The sequence below is a fragment of the Phyllostomus discolor genome, chromosome 8 (genome assembly GCF_004126475.2).
Source record: "Phyllostomus discolor isolate MPI-MPIP mPhyDis1 chromosome 8, mPhyDis1.pri.v3, whole genome shotgun sequence".
Classification (NCBI taxonomy): domain Eukaryota; kingdom Metazoa; phylum Chordata; class Mammalia; order Chiroptera; family Phyllostomidae; genus Phyllostomus; species Phyllostomus discolor.
The window spans coordinates 104,032,922-104,052,686 of record NC_040910.2 but is presented as its reverse complement, the minus strand read 5'-3'; the positions used below and the strand labels follow the sequence as shown (position 1 = coordinate 104,052,686).

Genomic DNA, 19,765 nt, shown 5'->3' with positions numbered 1-19,765 from the left:
ACCCAAAACTGAACTCCCACCCTTCCCGCACAAACCTATTCCTCCCGTAACTTTCCCCATCTCGGTTAGTGGCATTGTCATCTTCCACTGGGTCAGACCTAAAGCCTTGGAGACATTTTGACTCCTCTCTTTCTTATACATGCCACAAACGCATCCTGCATTTTGATCACATCACAGTACCTCTGCTGCTACCACTTGAGTCCAAACCACCTTGCTGTTCCTATTGCTCAGGCACACTCTGGCCTTAGGGCTTTTTATTAGCTGATGACTCCATCTGGACCGCTCTTCCCTGGACATTGGTATTAAGGTATTAAGGTATTACTGACTCACCTCAATAAAGTCTTTACTCTAATGTCAACTTCTTTTTAAAAAGATTGTACTTATTTATTTTTAGACAGAGGAGAAGGGAGGGAGATAGAGAGGGAGAGGAACATCAATGTGTGGTTGCTTCTCATGTGCCCCCTACTGGGGACCTGGCCTGCAACCCAGGCATGTGCGCTGACTGGGAATCGAACCAGTCCCCCTTTGGTTTGCAGGCTGGTGCTCAAGCCACTGAGCCACACCAGCCAGGGCTGATGTCAACTTCTTCCATGAAGCCCACACTGACGATACTATTTGAATTCCGGTCTGCCCTTCTTCACACTTCCTGATGCCTCTTACGTTGTTCTACTTTTATTTTCTCATAATACTTAATACCACCCAACACACTATATATTGCAATTAATTGTATCCATTTTTCAATGTCTAATATCCACCTTCACCTCCACGCAGCAGTGAGCTCCATAAGGGCAAGAATGTTGATTTGTTTTGCTCCCCGATGTTGTTTGATGTATGCCCAGGACATTATCTGGCATAAAGTGGGCACTCAGTTAATACTTAAATGAATATAGTGTTGACAGGAAACAAGAAATCAAAAGAATGGGTGAAACTGAAGCTGTGTAAGGGGTAATAAAGCAAGATATCGAAAACACAGATGGGTATGGGAACAGGCACAGATATATGGAATTACCTGTAGTGTTAGAATGGCACCTCATTATATCACATCCTAATGAGATCATTTAGCATTTTCCCCAGCCCTCCCATGCTCTGGTTCTTTGGGTGCTCCTACAGAGCACGGGTGTGTTAACGATTTCTGAGCTTAGTATCCAGCGAGGTCCCTGGTACTAAGTAGTCAAAAGAGGGTGTTGGGTAAACTAACAAACCAAAGTTCCTGCAGCCCTCAACCCTGCAATCGCCCACTTCCGGGATTTGGTACGTAATAACAGCGCGCCCCAGGCGGAAGAGTGAACTCCTGGTCACGTGACGACAGTGGGGCGGGCGTAAAAGTTCATATCCCAGCATGCTTTCTTTGTACTTCCTTTCTATTCCTTTCCGGCGTCCAAGATGTCGAAGCGAGGTGAGATTTTGGCTCTGGAGGATCCTCCACCATCTGCTGCGTGGTGGCTGCTGGCCTCGCTAGGAGCGGCGGCCGGGGGCAGCTGGGGCGCTTTGCTCTCACCCGAGTGGGAGAGGGTGAGGGGTGGCACCGCGGGAGTACTGCCTGGGCTGCCGAAAGTTGGCGGTGGGGGCCCCTGGAGAGTTGGGCTGGCAGCGGCGGGACAGGATTACAGACCGAAGCCCGCAGGATCACTCCGCGCATAGTGCTGCGCTAATGGGGTTGAAGCCGGACTGGCTTAGGCGGCCTCCCGCCTTGCAGGAAGATCTCTGGTGCAAAAGTTGGAGCGAGGTTTGAGTCGTCCAGGCCCATTAATCTCAGTGTAAGGGTGGTCACAACGAGGAATTGGCTGTTTGACATGAGAACTGTTGGCACACAGGGAAAGGAGTACGTGGGGCCCTAGAGAGAGCGAATCTATAGTGTACTGTTTCCAAAGCATATGCGAATGAATTCATAGCCTGAGAATGGGGAGGGAACTCCAAGCCATGACTGGGCCGTGATCTCCCGTTTCCCTTCCTACCCACAGGACGTGGTGGGTCCTCCGGGGCGAAATTCCGGATTTCCCTCGGTCTTCCGGTAGGAGCCGTGATCAACTGTGCTGACAATACAGGTGAGACCTGGGTGCACCCTGCCTAACTGCCCCTTTGAAAAGCACTCATTGGGCCTTCCACTAATGACCCACTGAGCCGTCAAGAAAGGGCAAAGTAAAAACACCGCTTTTGGGTGAAGTGGCAGCGTGTCGTGCTGTTTCGCTTCAATCGGTGGTGTGACAAGGGGTTCCACCTTGGGGGGCTGAGTCTGAGTAAAGGGGAGAGGCTTTGGAAGTGTTGGGGGAATACTACATGGCAGAGGTGCCTGGTAGGTCCTAAAAAAAAAAAAACTTCTCTGCTTACGTTCTTTTATAGGAGCCAAAAATCTGTATATCATCTCCGTGAAGGGGATCAAGGGGCGGCTGAACCGGCTTCCTGCTGCGGGTGTGGGCGACATGGTCATGGCCACTGTCAAAAAAGGCAAACCGGAGCTCAGGAAGAAGGGTGAGCAGGCTAAACCAGCCCTCCCGTTGCCTAGTGGACAGTTGAAGACTTCTCCCATTCCTGAAAAATGGAACAAGGATTTTACCATTCCCAGGGCCTCTCAAAGTTCGAGTTCCTTTGAAGGGGCAGTGTGAAATAATCTGAGTTCTTTGTGGGCTCCCAGTGTAAGCTGGGGGTCTCCCCCCAACACTTATTCACCTCACCATTTCCCTGGCAACTCCCCCTCACATCCCATACCTACACCATGGGAGCAAAAGGGCTATGTGTGTGCCATTTAAGGTTGTCTTATACTTGAGGTCTTTAGTTCATTACTGATTCCAAAAGAGAATGGCGATACTGGCATGCTTTCAAGTGGTTAGAATCAGCATATAGGGCATCTGACCTGTTACCTAGCACTTGGTAAGTGTGGAATAACAGATGTATTAATCTCTCTCTCTTTTTTTTTTTTAACTTTACTGATTTTTGGGGAGAGGGAGAAACATCGATGTGGTGTTCCACGTATTCATGCGTTCACTGGTTGATTCTTGCGTGTGCCCCGACCAGGGGTGGAACTTGCAACCTTGGCCTATCGGGACAGTGGTCGAACCAACTGAGCTACCTGGCCAGGGCCAGTATTTATTCTTTAAGACGGGTTCTTTTTAAGGTGAGATCAACTCAAGTTGGTGGCATTTTCAGAAGTTTGACGTGATTGCTTCTAAATCTCTTGATATAAATTAAAACAGGGAGCTGCTCGTTGCTTCATTGTGGGCTACTTCCCAAAGGGTTTCCCGCTAGGTATGTGAATTTAAGGGGGAGGCCCAGGAGCACTCTGACCTGTGATGGTCTGCCTGGCTTTAGAGCTTCTGGTTCCTGGTGCACTTTTCACTTTTCGGCTCCTGGATTTTTCTCATCTAGTCTGTCTCCACCCTGGGTTGTCTTGCTTTCCCTGAGAAGTCCTAGCCATCTTTCACAAGAGTGACAGGTCTCCACCACAGGTCACAGTTACTCCTTGTGGGGCCCCCATATGCCCCTGCCCACTCCAGTTTTTAGCTTTTTGGCCAGAAATCTTACTTTGTTCACTTTCAATATCCTTTTGAGAGCTTGGTAGGCAGGGGGTAAGTAGCATTGTGGTTAAGCACTGATGAATCGACGTGTCGATTGGGATTGGCACACAAGTGGACAGGCTTCCCTTCTAGAACACCGGCTGGGCCTGACCTGTGGCCCGGGGGGCTGTCAGGGAAGGCAGAGCAGCTGGCCATTGCTGCAGGCGAGGTGGCAGCGGAATGTGCTGCGGGTCTCCATGAGCTCTGGGACAGGCCAGAGTGTGGTTCATGGTTCTAAAAACAGTCGTGAATTTCCAACCATCAACGTCCTTTTTGGTCCTTGTTTCTGGTAAATGAATACTTCCCCTCACCTCAGACTTAACGTGTTAAACACAGAAATGTGGAAAGGGGCTGGAAGTCCAGAATCCTGGATTTGTGTGGCCTTGTTTATCAGCCAAGTCGATTTGTGAGGATTGAAATAGTTGATAAGCAGATGAGGGTCCAACAGAGGGGACTCAGTAAATGTTGGTTACTCGTCCCTGATTGTGTATTCTTGTTAAGCATTTGACCGGAGGCTGTGGACGTAACTCAAGTCGGCTTGAAGACATCCACGGTGTTTTTAAAAGGAAAACTTAAGCTCCAGAAGATTAATTTATTCAAGGTCTCCAGGCTAGTATCAGTCAAGATTTTTTTTTTAAAGATATTTATTTATTTATTTATTTACTTACTTATTTATTTTTTAGAGAGGGAAGGGAGGGAGATGGAGAGAGAGAGAAAGAGAAAGAGAGAGAAACATCAATGTATGGTTGCTGGGGGTTATGGCCTGCAACCCAGGAATGTTCCCTGGCTGGGAATCGAACCTGGGACACTTTGGTTCCCAGCCCGCGCTCAATCCACTGAGCTACGCCAGCCAGGGCTTCAGTCAAGATTTAAATCAAGGTGTGTCTGTTAAAAAGTCATTTGTGACCCTGGAGAAGTCCCTCCAAAGGGTAAATGTGATCACAAGAAAAACAAGTGGAATTTCAGTTAACCAACACTTAGACCTCCCAGAGGTGATCAGTGTTAGTATTTGGTTGTATGTCCTTCTTTCCTGACTTCTAAGCAAAAAAGCATTAGTTTGTAAACTTTCCTATGTAAATGGAGCCATATCTTCCCGTAACCCATTCTACTTACCATATAGATGATTTCTTGTATTTTAAAAACTACTGATATACAGAATCATTTTAAATGGTTCATTTCTGTATATGTGTAATGCCATATTTGGGTTAATTCCAAATGTTTGCTCTGCTAAAAGCCTGCGTCCTGCGTACCCTGTAGATAAAAAGGTATTTGAACACATCACTGGCCTCAGGCTATTTGATCAGCTTAACCCAAAACATGTATATCAGACTAAGTGGAACAATTTATGTCAACAATACGAATGACAATATTAAAGAGGTTCTTGTTCATTTTATGGTAGCCCAGTGCAAATCCAGTGTGCAAAAACAGATTCTGATAAAATATCTAAAATGAATGGTACTACTGCTGACAAAGAATAAAAAAGTCAAAACTGGAACAGATGGCAACGACTGCAAATCAAAAGCCTGGTCAGGGAACATCAAATTCAGCTAAAACTCGAGGACATGGAACATCAGGCCCTCAGGTCCCTGACTACTCTCCAAACTATATTCCTTAGTAATTTACTAGAAGAGACTGATGAGATGATATCCATGCTGTTTGGTCAGTTTCCTGGTTTCAAGGAAGTATACTTGGTATCTGAGAGGCATGACATTGCATTTGTTGAATTTGGAGATGATGGGCTGGTCGGAGCTTCTAGGGATGCTTCACGAGGCTTTAAGATCACACTCTCCCATCCCACGAAGGTCACCTGTGCTAAGAAGAAACATCACTTGGGCCCTGGCTGGTGTGGCTCAGTGGATTGAGCACTGGCCTGAGAACCAAGGGGCCGCCAGTTCAGTTGCCAGTCAGGCACATGCCTGGGTTGCAGGCTGGGTCCCCCCATTGGAGGCACACAAGAGGCAACCACACATTGATGTTTTTCTCCCTCCCTTCCCCTCTGTCTAAAAATACATAAGATCTGTTTCAAAAATTTGGGGTGATCATCTTTAAAGGACTTGGTATTGTTTGTAGTGCTTTTATACCATTTGGTCAGGCCATTTTAGCAGTTGGGGGATGGGTAGTGAAAGTGAGAGTCTTGTACAAGGTTTTTTTTTAATTACCCAGTCTTTAGCTTTATTAAACTATGAAATATGAAGGCCTCGATTTTGTATAATAATCCTTGTATTCTGTTTTTAGACAGTATTTGTGAAAAGGCACAGTGTGGTCAGGATCCTGGGCATGCTCGTGGAGTGTGTGTGTGTATACATATGCACACTGGAGTTAACGGGTTTGGGGGTAAATTAATTGGTGTATAAATGACTTTATATTTGTAAAACCTACGGTATAGAACATAATTAATTCCGACAAGTTCTTGGAAGCAGTAATTTTTAGATCAAGGTATATACTTGGAGGTTTTATGTGCGCTAGGATGGAATGTTGCCTAATAAATAATAGCTTGGCCTCCCCACTTACTCAGTCTGGAGTGGAAGGTTATGCCCTGTTCTGTGGTACTAGGATCTTGACAGTACCCACCTATCAGGTGAAATGGGAAGAAGTATAGGAAGTGTTTAGTGAGTTTCCTATGTACATCATTTCAAATGCAAAACATTGGGGAGCTAGACATGCAAACTGCTTTCTCGTGGTGGCCGTGGGGGCTGGTAGATCAATGAATGACTGCTGTCCTTTTTCCCTTCTTAGTACATCCAGCGGTAGTGATCCGACAACGAAAGTCATACCGGAGAAAAGATGGTGTGTTTCTTTATTTTGAAGATAATGCGGGGGTCATAGTAAACAATAAAGGTGAAATGAAAGGTAAGGCTCGGCGTGGTTCCTTACATCTTTGAGATTGGGTGATTTAATTCTGGGTTGGGAGTAAAGGCAAAGGAGGACCCTCTGACCTTACCCAACACTTCATTCTTTTCGCAGGTTCTGCCATCACAGGGCCGGTTGCAAAGGAGTGTGCAGATTTGTGGCCCAGGATTGCATCCAACGCTGGCAGCATTGCATGATTCTCTAGTGTATTTGTAAAGAAAAAAAATTAAAAGTTATTTCCTCGCAGTGCTTACCTTCCTGTTCGTTGTGAGACGTGTCACTTTTTTAATTTTCACCCGGAGGATACATGTAAAGAAGGGAGGGAGAGAGAGAGAAACATCAGTAGGTTTCTTCTCATATGTGCTCTGACTGCACCCATCTGGGGATGGCAATGGACCCACAACCTTTTGATGTATGGGGGTGACGCTTCAACTAACTGAGCTACCCGGCCAGCGCTACATGTCATGTGGACACCACCTAATCCTTGCCTCCTTTGTAAAACAGAAAGTACTCAGCAAACTTGCTGAGGGGGTGTGTAAAAGAAGTAGTCCTTGCACTTTGGTGAGTGTGAAGAACTTTTGGAACTTTTTGGTTTCTGCTATAAAAACGAGGTATTTGGGTTTGGAGTCCATAAATAAATGGCAGGTATTGCTTGATGACAGGTAACTCCAGGTAACAGCCGTGCAGTTAGAAACGTATTCAAGGTAAGGTAGAGGGTTCGGATTCTAGATATGCGAGTATGGAGTTCAAGAAGTGATGTGAGTAGGGGCCAGTACAACTTTTGCATTTACAGGTTTTCTTCGAGGGAATTGGCGTGTAAGTGAGCATATTTGTAAAACCTAACACATGGTAAATACCATGTAAGTTTGCTGTTGTGGAAGATGATGAATAGTGTCTGCAGGTTTTTTGCCCTAGTATATCTGCCAAACCCTCATTTGGGAATAAAAAATACAATCACGTCAGCACAATAGGCATGTATCCTGGCAAGTTCTGCCTGGAGGTATTTAATACTGTAGTTTTTTTCCAAACCATGGCTTAGATGACAGGGCCTCCTGGGGTGAAGGAGCACTCAGCTGGTTTGGGTCAATAGTCCAACCTATTGATGTTGGAATAGGCTTTTTAGACTAAAGTTTTGTGTTCATGTCTAGTATTTGAAAGTAACCTTAAATGGTAATCTGTAAGTTGGGTATAATGCAAGGCCGAAGCTTATAGTACATGAAGACCCTACCTAGCACATAATCACTTGGTGAAGTGATTATCCTTTTGTCCAAGAATAGGAATGGGACGTACCAGCATTAGCAGTGATTTTTCAGCCAGAGGAGTTAAATGTGTCCAAGCCATATCCCGGACCAGTTAAGTCAGACTAGAGGTAGGACTAGATAGCAATAGGACTATGTAAGGCGGCCCAGATCTCCAAGGTGTAGGCAATACTAAGAACCAGTACTCAGTGGACAGAGCCAGTCTTGGTTTTAGGAATATTAAAGAAACCTGGAAGTCGAACAGACTTGGCTTCTCTGCTACCATGTCCTCCAGCCTGGTGAATTTCAAATCTATTGTTTTGAAATACTGAATTGATAAGTACTCAGATCCATTGAAAATGAATCCTTGTATCTCACTGTTGAGAGAAAGGTCTGTCCAGAAAAGCACAGCCACAGTTAATACCACGAGAACAGTTTGCACAACATCAATGTAACCTGGCAGCCGAGGAGAGTGAACTAGAATGCACACACAATGATGACTTCACTGTACTAGTCATTGGCCAGTAGATGCCATTGGATGAGCATGTATACTGTGTGGCTGCCGCATTCAAAATGACAAGCAAATAGAGCAACGGATCTATCAAATTTTGCATTAAGCTTGAACATTTCCTCTGAACTGCTCAGGTGATTTGGAAGGCTTTCAGGGATGTTGCAATGAGTGCAATGCAAATAAATGTGGCACAAATGCTTCAAAAAATGGTCAAGAATCTGTGCAAAGTGATCCATAGTCTGGAAGGCCTGCAACAAACAGAACACTTGGTTGTGTTGAACATGTACAGGCCGCAATTAACAAAGATTGTGAGAACTAGCAACTGATCTGGGGATTCCAAAAGCTACTGTGTCCGAGATTTTGAAACAGGATCTGGGCTCTACATGAAATGTGGCAAAATGTGGCTTTTGCTACCAGAGCCAAAGGAAAATTGTGCTGCAGTTGCTATGACTCAAACCATTACCAATGAACCAGATTTTCCTCAAGAAGTTCATAGAGATGAATCGTGGGTCTACGGCTGTGATTCAGGAACAAAGGCCCAGTTGTCCCAATGGGAGTCACCTGGTTCTCCACGCCTGAAGAAGGTGCAACAAAGTTGCAGCAAGATCGAGACCACATTAACTATGTTTTTTCATTGGGAAGGTGGTGTCCATCATGAGTACGCCCCTCCAGACCAAACAATAAGGAGTCCTACCTCAATGTTCTGGGTTGAGAGATGGCAATACAATGAAAACGGCTGCAGCTGTGGGCAACTGGTGATTGACAGCTTCATCATGACGACACACCCACTCAGGCATCACATCTCCTGCAGAGTTTTGGCAAAACATCAATCATCTGCATAACTCAGCCCCCCACAGCCCAGATTTGGCATCCTGCAACTCCTGGCTGTTCCTGAAACTAAAATCAGCTTTGAAAGGGAAGAGATTTCAGTCCATCAGTGAGATTCAATAGAATATGACGGGGCAGCTGATGGCAATTCCAACAAAGGATTTTGCAGAGTGTTTTGAACAGTGGAAGAGACACTGAGAGAACTGTGTGAGGTCCCAAGGTGCCTGTGTTGAAGGGGACTGAGGTGTCCTTGTCCTGTGTACAATATTTCCTGTATCTTCTTCAATAAATGTCTCTACTTGTCATATGATGTGGCTGGATACTTTCTGGTCAGATCTCATATATATGAAATTACCGTTCTGCATCAGATGTGAGGTGTGAGGGCTGGGCCTGTCATTTTCCCACTTGTCCTCTTGTGTCCACGTTTTTTCCAGGTTCTTTCGAAAGTTTGATAGAAAAGATTCAGACTACAGACTTGCTTCCTATAATTGCAGATTTGACTTACTGTTGCTCTCCTATCATAGGGTAGAAAGGTTAAATAATGTCGCATACTAAATTGCTAAGGTTAATGATTTTTTAAAAAGATTTTGTTTATTAGGCCCTGGCTGGCGTAGCTCAGTGGATTGAGCGCAGGCTGCGAGCCAAGGTGTCGCAGGTTTGATTCCCAGCCAGGATACGTGCCTGAGTTGCAGGCCATGACCCCCAGCAACCACACATTGATGTTTCTTTCTCCCTCCCTTCCCTCTCTAAAAATAAAAAAGATTTTGTTTATTTAGAGAGAGAGGAAGGGAGAAAGAGAGGGACAGAAACATCAATGTGAGAGAACATTGATTGGTTGCCTCTGGTATGCAGCCCAGGCATTTGCCCTGTCTGGGAATGGAACCAGCAACTTTTCCACGCCCAACCAAATGAGCCACACCCACCAGTCAGGGCAGGATGAGTGATTTTTGTGTATAGGTATAATACAATCTTTCTCAGCAACACATGTGCCTCTGTATAAAAATACTAATAGTGAATACAAGAATCCCTCTTTGAGCATTGGCCAGCATGGCTCAGTTGGTTCGGCTTGGGCGTCATACCACAGAGTGAGGGATCACTGATTCAATTCCGTGGTTGCGGGGCCAGGCCCCAGGTCGGGGTGGGTGCATGAGAGACAACTGATTGATGTTTCTCTCACACATTGATGTTTCCCTCTCATTCCCACCCTCTCCCTCTGCCTAAAAATAAATAAATAAAATCTAAAAAAAAAGAGGGGGGAAGAACCCCTCTTTGAGTTTCTAAGATGAACAGGTGCTCACACCTCAGATGGTGTGAGCAGTTTGTATAAAGTGCTTTGATGTGTGAAGCATCCAGTAAGGCTTTAATCAAGGGGAAATTCGGAGAAGTAAAAAGTATAAAGAAGGATATAAAAATCACCTGTAGTCATAACTAAAAAAAAAATCATTCACATTTTGCTGTATCCTATCATATATGCATAAAGTTAGCCAGAGAAAAAGTACGGTAATGTGTCAATCTTTTTTTTGGGGGGGGGTGGGCGTCAGCTAACAAGTGGAGGCATACTAGTTGGTGAAAAGCAGTGGGTGCAGCCCAGACCGGTGTGGCTCAGTGGGCTGGGCGTCCTCCCACAAACCAAAAGGTCACTGGGTCAGTTCCTGGTCAGGGCACTTGGTCTCGATTGCCTTTCCCCAGCTGGGGACATGAGGGCAGCAACCAATGGATGTTTCTCTCGCACACGCAGATGTTTCTCTCTGTCTCTTCCTCCCTCCCTTCCCCTCTCTCCAAATAAGATCTCTTTAAAAATAAGAGAAAGGGGGAAGTGCTTTAAGTGGAATTAACTGGAAGTCAGGAGACCTGAATTCTGGTCCTGGATCTACCACCAAATGGATTTAGGGAATATTCCACCCCGTCTGAGCTTCTACTTCCAGGTCCGTAAAATGAGAGCTGGAGGTAGATGCTATCTCAACTCTCAGATCCACGCCGGGAACAAGATTTTCAGCGGAACTGAGTTGGGGGAAAATGTATACGATAACGTGGGAACGGAGAATCTTGCTCTGAAAGGAAACCGGAAAGCTGGGCCTGACTGCACTTGCAAGGCCCACGTTCAGTAACGTCTTCCCCGCTTCCATCTCAGTGGTTTTGCTTGGTCTCCTCCTGGTCAACCCTCACCTGCAGGGCTGGGGGTGGTGGGCGGGGGGGAGGGCATGAAAGCAAATTCCCCCTCCACCCTGAGACTACTCATTGGGTGGGGGACAATAGGGTTTGTGTCGCAGGGGTCACGGGTCTTGACACCACGTAACAATGCGCAGGGAAGTCCCCACCTAGGGCCCACCATTCTCACCAGGGAGGCCCTTGCAGGCTGCGGCGGTGGGGATGGCGCGCTTGTGCGAGTGTCCTCAGCGGTTGGAGAAGAGTTTCATCTTGGATGGGGTGGCCGTGAGCACCACGGCCCGCTCCTATGAGCGACTGAGGCCCAAGCTCTGGTCCGCGATTCCGCCTTACAATGCGCAGCAGGACTACCACACCCACCGGTACTTCAGTAGCCACGTGGTCCCGCCCATTTTGCAGAAAACTGATCAGGTAGATCAGGAGCGCCCGAAAGCACGCCACTGTCTCTGACTGCGTCTGCAGAGGCTGGCCCTGGTGGTAGGGCCAACTTCCCAAATCCTGGCCTCTCTTACCAAGGAGGCTTCCCTACTCCCATCTCCCTCAATTTTTTTTCCAAAGAGGGCAAACTAAAAAAAAGTTTGTTTGTTTGTTTGTTTATTTAAATGGAGGTTTTCGTGACTTTTTTTTAAAGATTTTATTTATTTATTTTTAGAGAGAGAAGGAACGGGGGGAGAGAGAGAGAGAGAGAAACATCAATGTGCGGTTGCTGGGGGTTATGGCCTGCAACCCAGGAATGTACCCTGGCTGGGAGTCGAACCTGGGACACTTTGGTTCCCAGCCGCGCTCAATCCACTGAGCTACGCCAGCCAGGGCTTGTTTATTTATTTTTAAAGAGAGGGGGAGGGAAGGAGAGAGAGGGAGAGAAACATCAATGTGTGGTTGCCTCTCGCACACCCCCCGCTGGGGACCTTGCCTGTAACCCAGGCATGCGCCCTGACTGGGAATCGAACTGTGACCTCTTGGTTCGCAGGCCCATGCTCAGTCTTCTGAGCCACACCAGCCAGGGCTCCCCCAGTTTTCCTAACTGATACCCTGGAACAGGACCAGGAAGGTGACAGGTGTTGAGCGTGAGCTCACTGGGCTCACAGAAATACCTTCCACCCTTGTACTTGACAATGATCTCCTTTTGGATTTCTGTAAGCCTAGGGAACAGGGTTCGAAGCCTGCCTCTCGGTGCTTTCCCTGCAGGGAGCTCGCCAGTGCCTTTCCTGTCCCCCTCCGCTCCCCCTCAGGCACTTTACCTGTGCCCTTCTCTCTCCTAAGTTCCCAGAGTCCCTTCTTTTGCCCCTGTAACTTGTTTCCTGAGCCCATTTCTTCTATCGCTCACTTCTATCTCTGTAACTTCCCAAACTTTTTCTTATAAAAAAAAAAAAAAAAAAAAAAAAAAGGGCCCGCTTCTCCCAAACCGGTTTCACTGTTCTTTCTGATGTCACGGACCTGCCCTTTGGGGTGACCTCACGCTGCAAATTCTCTAAAAGCACGAAAATCCCTCAAGTGAGAAAGATAAAGAACTATTTAGACCCACCAAGCGCCACGCCCTCTATCTGGTGACGTCACAGTTGCAGCGGGGGGCCTTGCTCGCTTAAAGCTGTGAGCTCAAACCTGACCAGGCCTTTTCCTCTGGGGTGTTGCCCCCTGCCCTCCGAGCAGACCACCTCCCTGGGATAGAAGATTCTGAGTCTATTTGCTAATGGTTCCAGTTTCTTTCACCACCTTTGCCTCCAATATTCGTGCCTGTATATGTCACAGTGGTATGAATTCGGCTTAATGGGGGTTATTCTGTGAACAAACTTAGGGGGTGTGTGTGTGTGTGTGAGAGAGAGAGAGAGAGAGAGATCCAGAGTGTTGTGTGTGTGCATACATGTTCAGTACACACATATATGTTCACACACCTGTGGGTGCCATGCTTGAGTGTGTATTTGCTGTTTACTTGTGTCGCTTTTATGACAGAAGGGACCAGAGTCTGATGGGTAAAAAGAGCAAAACGAATATTTAAAAGCCTCAAAAGAATATAGTGTACATACTTTTGAAACTTTCAGTGTTTATGTTAAATTTTGTAAGTATTTAATTGCCACAACCCCCATTTGTGGTTGGTATCATTTTCATTTACATGAAGATGCTTATTGAACCTTTACTACGCGAAGCCCTTCATTCGAGCCATCTGACTTAAATCTCACAGCGGCCCTCCTTTTACTGATGAGGAAACTGAGGTTCAGAAAACCTGGGTCACTGGCATGCGTCATATAGCTTGGTGGTGGCAGAGCTGGAACTGGAACCTGTCTGGCAGCAGGCACTGAGCCCTTAAAATGCCAAGCTGCACAGCCTCTCCCTGAGAGGCAATATAGGGCAATAGGTACCGTACATTTCATCTGTCTGACCCTGTCGCCCCTGGCGGTGACCTCTGCCCACTCCCCTCAGCGAGCCTCGGGGGAGTCTGCCCTGTGCACCTCTCAGCATGGAGGCTGACAGTCTTCCGTATTCTCTCTCTCACTTTCAGGATCACGGCGGTACGGGAAGGGACGGCTGGATAGTGGATTATTTCCACATCTTCGGGCAAGGGCAGAGATACCTCAACAGGAGAAGCTGGGCAGGGGCAGGCAAGTGCCACCTTACTTTCAGCCTCCCCGTGGTCCCCCCTAGGAAGAGTGGTGTGCATCCCCCAGTTCCAAGAGAGAAATTGGGCAGTAGAGAGACCTGGGTGGGGGGGGAGCGGGCCAGGGAGCGCATCCTCCAGCTTTTCTTATCCGTGAGCAGATAGCGTCACAGTGTGCCTTATGTTTGGTTAGAAAGCACCTACTGTGTGTTAGGTGCTTTTTGCCCTCACATTAACCCCATGTTGCAACCTGGGCAACTGAGACTGGGAGTTAAAGTGACTTGCTGAGAAGGATCTGAGCTGGGACTGGAATCCCACCTTTTCTCAAGCTGAAGCCTGTACCCCTCCCATGGCTCCTGAGCAAGCTGTGTCCTGCTCATTTCTCCAGGCACAGTTAAGGAGCAACAGGAAAGGGAGAGCTGAGAGATGTTTTTCTGACAGGGCGAGCCCTCCTCCCATCCCGACCGCACCACCCTTTGGCCACGCTCTAGTCACATGATCCTTTGTACCCTTGAGCCAAACTGAGCTCATCCATTTTCTCCAGATGGGTCAGAGGCGAGGGTGGAAATTTCTCAGTTCTTCTAGGAGCAAGGCAAGTTGGGCCAAACCTTGAGGTTTCTGAGCCTCCCGTATCGTTCGCCCTCCTCCTGCACGCTATTGCTGGTAGGAGGTTGGGTTTCTAGGAAGCCATCTGTCTCCTTGACTTCACAACCCTTGGCTTTTCAGTCAAGAGGCTCGAAACATTCGAGGATCGAGGGTTCTGCTAGACAGGGGGGGCACAGCAGCCGCAGCTGGGCTGGCACCCTAACACCAGCCCTGTGGGAGTGGAGAAAGCAAGAGGGGGCTGAATGCAGGTTCCGGCCTCTCTCTCCACCCCCAAGGGCATTCCCTCCAGCAGGTGACTGGGCACAGCTACTATAATGCTGATCTGAAAACGAACAGGGGGTTCAATGGTCGGTTTGGCTACCGCAGGAACACCCCAGCCCTCCGCCAGCGCTCGTCCGTCTTTGGAGAGGTCACCCCATTTCCTCTCTTCTAACAGCAGCTTTTCCCTTCAGACCCCTCGACCTGAATTTCTATGACAGATGGTTCGATGAACTCTGAATGGTGCTCTACATAAAAATTGTTTTCTACCTGTGCCTCTAAGTGTGCTATTTCTTCCCTGACGTAGGGGGAGGGGGCGAGCTAATTTCTCCACTTGGAGCTTCTCCTCTCCAGTGCAGAGGAGGTGAGGGGACAAGTATTTCTCGGGCCTGGGCCCTTACGCTCCAGCCAACGAGTGCCAAGCTTGAGGGGCCTCGGCTCTCCCCTGCCAGTGTGGTAAGGAGGAACCACACTACCTAAGTCTCAACAAAGCTCTTCCCCAGGCATCAGCAGGGCCGGGTCAGAAGCTGGCTACTGTTTCTGAATGGGAGCAAGCAGTGTGGCCACAAGGACTGGCCGTTGGTTGCCCTGGAAAGGATTTCCTGATTTTCCTGTCAGCCCATTCAAATGAACCGACATTTCCTTCTCTTTTCCACTTTGAGTTCCTCCAGAGGCAATCCATGAACGAGGTGGTATCTGGGGTGCTTTTCCAACCCGAGGATTCTGACACAGTAATGCTGTGCTTGGGGGTGCTTTTCTCTGCCAATGCTGTGTCAGTGTCCCTTACAGCCAGTTTCCAGGCTGTTTTTTTTAAAGTGCCCCAACCCAGTGTATTAGTGGCCAGGAGAAAAGCCAAAGCAGATGATGGATACAAAAGAAGGTGGGGCTTGAAAACACAAAGCTTGCCAGGACTTAAGTGAGGGTGGAACCTCATTATACTGAGTCACCACAAGTGGACAAGGAGGACAAACAAGATAGGTTCAGGGGGTATAGCTCAGGGGTAGAGCATTTGACTGCAGATCAAGAGGTCCCTGGTTCAAATCCGGGTGCCCCCTTCCCATTATTTTTCTCTTCTATCTATAAATACCTCGGCTTCCAGCCACAAAGTTTCTAAAGATAAAGAACTCTCAACTTAGTGCCCTGAAATACTACGAGTTCCTTCCACATTCCAAATGACCAGTTAGGAGAGAGCCCTGAAGAATCTGCTGGGATTCGATGAAGACACACTATGTGACCCCAGTAAATTAAAATCCCCTAGGAAATTCTAAATCTAAGATTAAGTCAGAGTTGTGAACACAAATTTAGCAATCTGATGTATGATATTAAAGATAAGGGCATTTATACTACATGTATTTTTGAGAGCTTAGTACATGGAAGGCTATTAGAAGATGAAAGTGTGTCCCTGTCAGGGAACTTTTCAGTCTAGTGGAAGTTGACACCGTCACACACAGCTGTCAGAGGAAAAGCTTTTGTTTGTACCTCAAGAGAGAGATCTCTGTTGAAAATACCCACTTTTTCTAGACATAATTTCAAGCTGAAGCTTTTCTACAATTTGAAGGGACAGGTCCGCCCGGTCTGAAGAGCATTATTAACCTGTTGCTTGTGTCGCTGCACAGTCCTCTCGTCTTCTCTCTCCGGGGTTAGGGGCACTTTCGTTCTAGTTCTCGGAATGGAACAGATATCCGCCCTGGCCTCCTTAAGCAGAAAAGCAGTCCACCGGAGGGCTGGTGGACACACAGAGTTGATGGAAAGCTGGAGAACCTAACTCAGAAAGCAGTGAACTGAGCGGCTGCCACGCAGACAAATCCAGCTCAGGCCTTGACCCTGGAAGTGTCCGCTATTGGTGCCACCACCCCCGGGCTCCCATCGCTACACCATGGATATTGTTCCAGCAGCACCTGCATCTTAGAACAATTTCTCGAGTTTAAAAAAAAAAAAAGCTAAGCGGAATCATTTGATTGACCAAGCTGCGGTCTGACGCGTGTGCTGATTTATGCCAGGTAGCGGAGGAGGAAGTGTTGCTCACCAAGTCTGACAGCACGAGGTACTCCCCCAGCACTGGAGGAGTGTTCGAGTGCAAAAATGAGTATATTACAACACCTTCTCCTCCCCAAAGAAACCACTAAGGAGAGTGTGATCATTTATCGGTTTCCAGTTCTAGCGGTCAAGGATTTGCAGTCTTACACCCCTTTATTTCCCATTTGCTAAAATTAGATAAAAATTTTCTGTTACATCAATTATGTTGACATTGTCATGATCATACAAATACTATTTACTATTAAGTTAATCTATATGTACTATGACAGCATCTGCTTCCATGAAATTTTTTTTCCTCGAAGACAATTACTTTAATTTAATTGACGTTTTTCTTTGTGACTGTTGACAATTATTTTCAAATTCTGCAACAGCCTCACAGTACACTCACCTGGTCCAAACCTATCAAATTAATTTTTTCAAAGCTGTCTTCTGACACAGTCATTCTTCTGCTTCGGGATGTTTAGGCCCGCCATCAGCTGGTGCCTCGGGGACTCCCGTTCCCTCTCCTCTGTGTCGTATTCTCTCTGTTTCCTGGACTGTCTCCTGCTTTTTCTTGGTTTCCTCCTTTATATGGTGGAAAATAACCCCCAGGGGCTTCCTGAGAAAGAACATAAGGGAGGTAAAATGTTTAAGTATTTGCATGTCTGAAAATATCTTAGTTTTCCCTGAATGTTTGAGAAATAGTCTAGGAAAAGAATTGTTGAAAAAAAAATTTCAGAGGTTTGCATATCTTCATTGTCTTCTAAAGATTTTGTTGATAAGCTTGATATCATTCTTATGCCCATATGTGACCTGTTTCTCTCGGAAAAATCAGGATTTTTGTTCTTGATGTTTTGAAGTTCTTCAATGATGTACTTGGTGATTCCATTCCTTTCCATTTAGAGATACTTGTCCTATCTTAAGTGTTATTCATTTCTTCTCCATCATTTGGGGCCTATCTCTTGAGTTGGAATTCCTTAGGAGTGACCACTTTGATGTCCTTGCTTTCTCTCTACAATGGTCATGAAAGAATTTTCACATTCTTGCATCCATTCACTCATTCATCCATTCATTTCTTCATTGTAGCCACAACGCAAAATGCCTACATGCTAGGCATACACTGGATGCTCCTTATAGAATGACAGTTGTTGGCTGAACAGTAGACATAATTCTATCCACACACATATGTGATCAAATGAAAGCTGCGTTCAGTTTCCTTCCCTGTTTGTGGTGTCTCTGTTTTGACAGACACTTTCCAGGACAATATTGAAACTGCCTTTAACACACTTAACCACTTAAAACAATTTGGACATATTGCAGCAGTAAAACCTCGCTTCGTACTTAAGTCCCAATGTCAAGTCCAATGGTTTCCTATGGAATCAGTGACTCTTTCTTGTCCTCCTAATCATCTAGAGACTCTGGTGGCTTTGGATCCAATTCTACCTGGCATTGCTGAGGAAGATTCAGGAAGGTCAGCTGAAACTCTTGCAAGTTATCTAGTACTAGTTGACCACTGTAGTGTAGAAGAGGGACTTTCTTTCCTAATTTCCCTTCCTTTTGACCTCACAGGGCCCTGGCAACAATATTCAGAAGGTAAGAACGCATCACAAAAGAACCAGAAGTGCCTTGAACAGGCTGTTGGGGATCAGAACTTCGTGGAGTATATCATCATAAAGCAGCTAGTCCCTGCTTCAGTTCAGTATTTTTTCCCCCAGAAATTTCCTTCTCTAAGAAATTACTTAAACCCAATTGATATTAGTTCTAGAGGCTTGTTTCTCATTAGACAATGTACAAAATTGATATTTGAAATGCTTTCATGTTCCTTTGCCACATAATTGTTTAAATAGATGGAGACCATGCCACACTCCAGTGCTGTATGTACTGTGGCTTCACATTTTGTTCTTCACTTTGCCCCAAGTGTGGGACGGGTACTGACGGTAAATGGGATTTGACATCAGCTAGCAAACAGGTTAAACAAACAAACAAACAAAAAACACACTGAGCCACAGAGTGAAAAAATCCCTTTTTCATTCCTGAATAACTTGAGGGAAACGTTTTATTTGGTGTCAGCTCTCTAACACTTCTGAATTATTTTTTAAATCAAAAATATCTAGCTAGTGTTTAATAATATTCAATTTGACTTTCCATTCTATTTATGCCAAGTGATTTTCTTTGAAGTAAAAGCTTTATTGATATAATTCATATATGATGAGGGAGAGGTCCGGAGTGGTGGTAATAGGGGAGGAAAGAGTTGGACTGGGGGAGTACAGATAGGGGAGAGCATGAATCCAGTTTTAGCATCTTCCAGATATTCAACTGAAAATGCCTAATAGCCAGGCTTAAAACCCTGGAGCTTGAAAGAGAGATACGACTGGAGATAATGAATTTGGGATTCATCAGCATACGTGTGATAACTGAAAGTCCTGTGAGTAGATGAGGTCTTCCAGGAAGAGCACTGTGTGTGATAAGACCTAAGATGCTTGACGGTGAAGAAAAAAACATGCTCCCTGAGAAGGGTCTAGAGAAGAAAAGGAAAATCTGGAGCCTGGTGTGGAGAGTCAAGTGAAAGGTGTTTCCATAAGGAGAGGCGGTGGTCCTCAACACCGTAGGCTCAGGGTGATCAAGATGGGGATGAATGTGTCACTTAAATACGGCGGGGGGGGGGGGGGGGCGGTTAGTAAAGATCATGGGAAGAATAGTTGAGTGAAGGGGCAAGATTAAGCGGATGAAGTGGAGGCATCTTGTCTCCTAAGTGAAGACAACTCGCTTCAAGTTTGGAACGGAGAGCAGAGTGCCAGCAGGAGCTGGGGGAAAGATGAGCCTTTTAAATTGTTTTAAAGGATCAATCGAATGTATCTAAAATGCCGATGACAAAGAGCAAATACTGAGAAGACACCGGAGACAGGAAGAAGTCGAGAAATATTAGAAGCGATGGGTGGGATCCAGAGTGGAAGAACCTCCAGCTTTAGACAGGAGGGGCGCCTATTCCATCGCTAATTAAGGAAAAGGAAATGGTGAAGCTGGCAGATTTCAAAAGTTTGGTGCTGAGCAGCCAATGGAATTTCGGGTCGATTGTTTACATATCTCCGTAGAGAGGGAGTCGGCGCTGCGTCGAGGTTTAAGAAGAAGGAAGGTTTCAAAAGCCGTT

The 19,765-nt window shown here is 46.3% G+C and overlaps 2 protein-coding genes and 2 non-coding genes across 4 annotated transcripts; all 4 read left to right on the top strand.

Annotated features, from left to right (window-relative positions):
• The first annotated feature begins 1,302 nt into the window (after positions 1 to 1,302).
• RPL23 (ribosomal protein L23) lies at positions 1,303 to 6,647 on the top strand. Its single transcript, XM_028519727.2, has 5 exons — positions 1,303 to 1,396; positions 1,962 to 2,045; positions 2,341 to 2,469; positions 6,288 to 6,401; positions 6,516 to 6,647. Exons 1-5 carry the CDS (start codon positions 1,384 to 1,386, stop codon positions 6,596 to 6,598), a joined length of 423 nt encoding a protein of 140 aa, XP_028375528.1. The 5' UTR covers positions 1,303 to 1,383; the 3' UTR covers positions 6,599 to 6,647.
• Positions 2,075 to 2,210, top strand: LOC114504413. Its single transcript, XR_003685185.1, has one exon. It is a non-coding gene; the product is annotated as a small nucleolar RNA SNORA21 (small nucleolar RNA).
• A 4,672-nt stretch (positions 6,648 to 11,319) lies between the features above and the next one.
• On the top strand, positions 11,320 to 14,876 carry C8H17orf98 (chromosome 8 C17orf98 homolog). Its single transcript, XM_028522120.2, has 3 exons — positions 11,320 to 11,555; positions 13,642 to 13,741; positions 14,619 to 14,876. The coding sequence occupies exons 1-3, from the start codon at positions 11,349 to 11,351 to the stop codon at positions 14,774 to 14,776; spliced, it is 465 nt and encodes a 154-aa protein (XP_028377921.1). The 5' UTR covers positions 11,320 to 11,348; the 3' UTR covers positions 14,777 to 14,876.
• Positions 14,877 to 15,584: 708 nt separating this feature from the next.
• TRNAC-GCA lies at positions 15,585 to 15,656 on the top strand. The gene has a single exon. It is a non-coding gene; the product is annotated as a tRNA-Cys (tRNA).
• Positions 15,657 to 19,765: the final 4,109 nt, after the last annotated feature.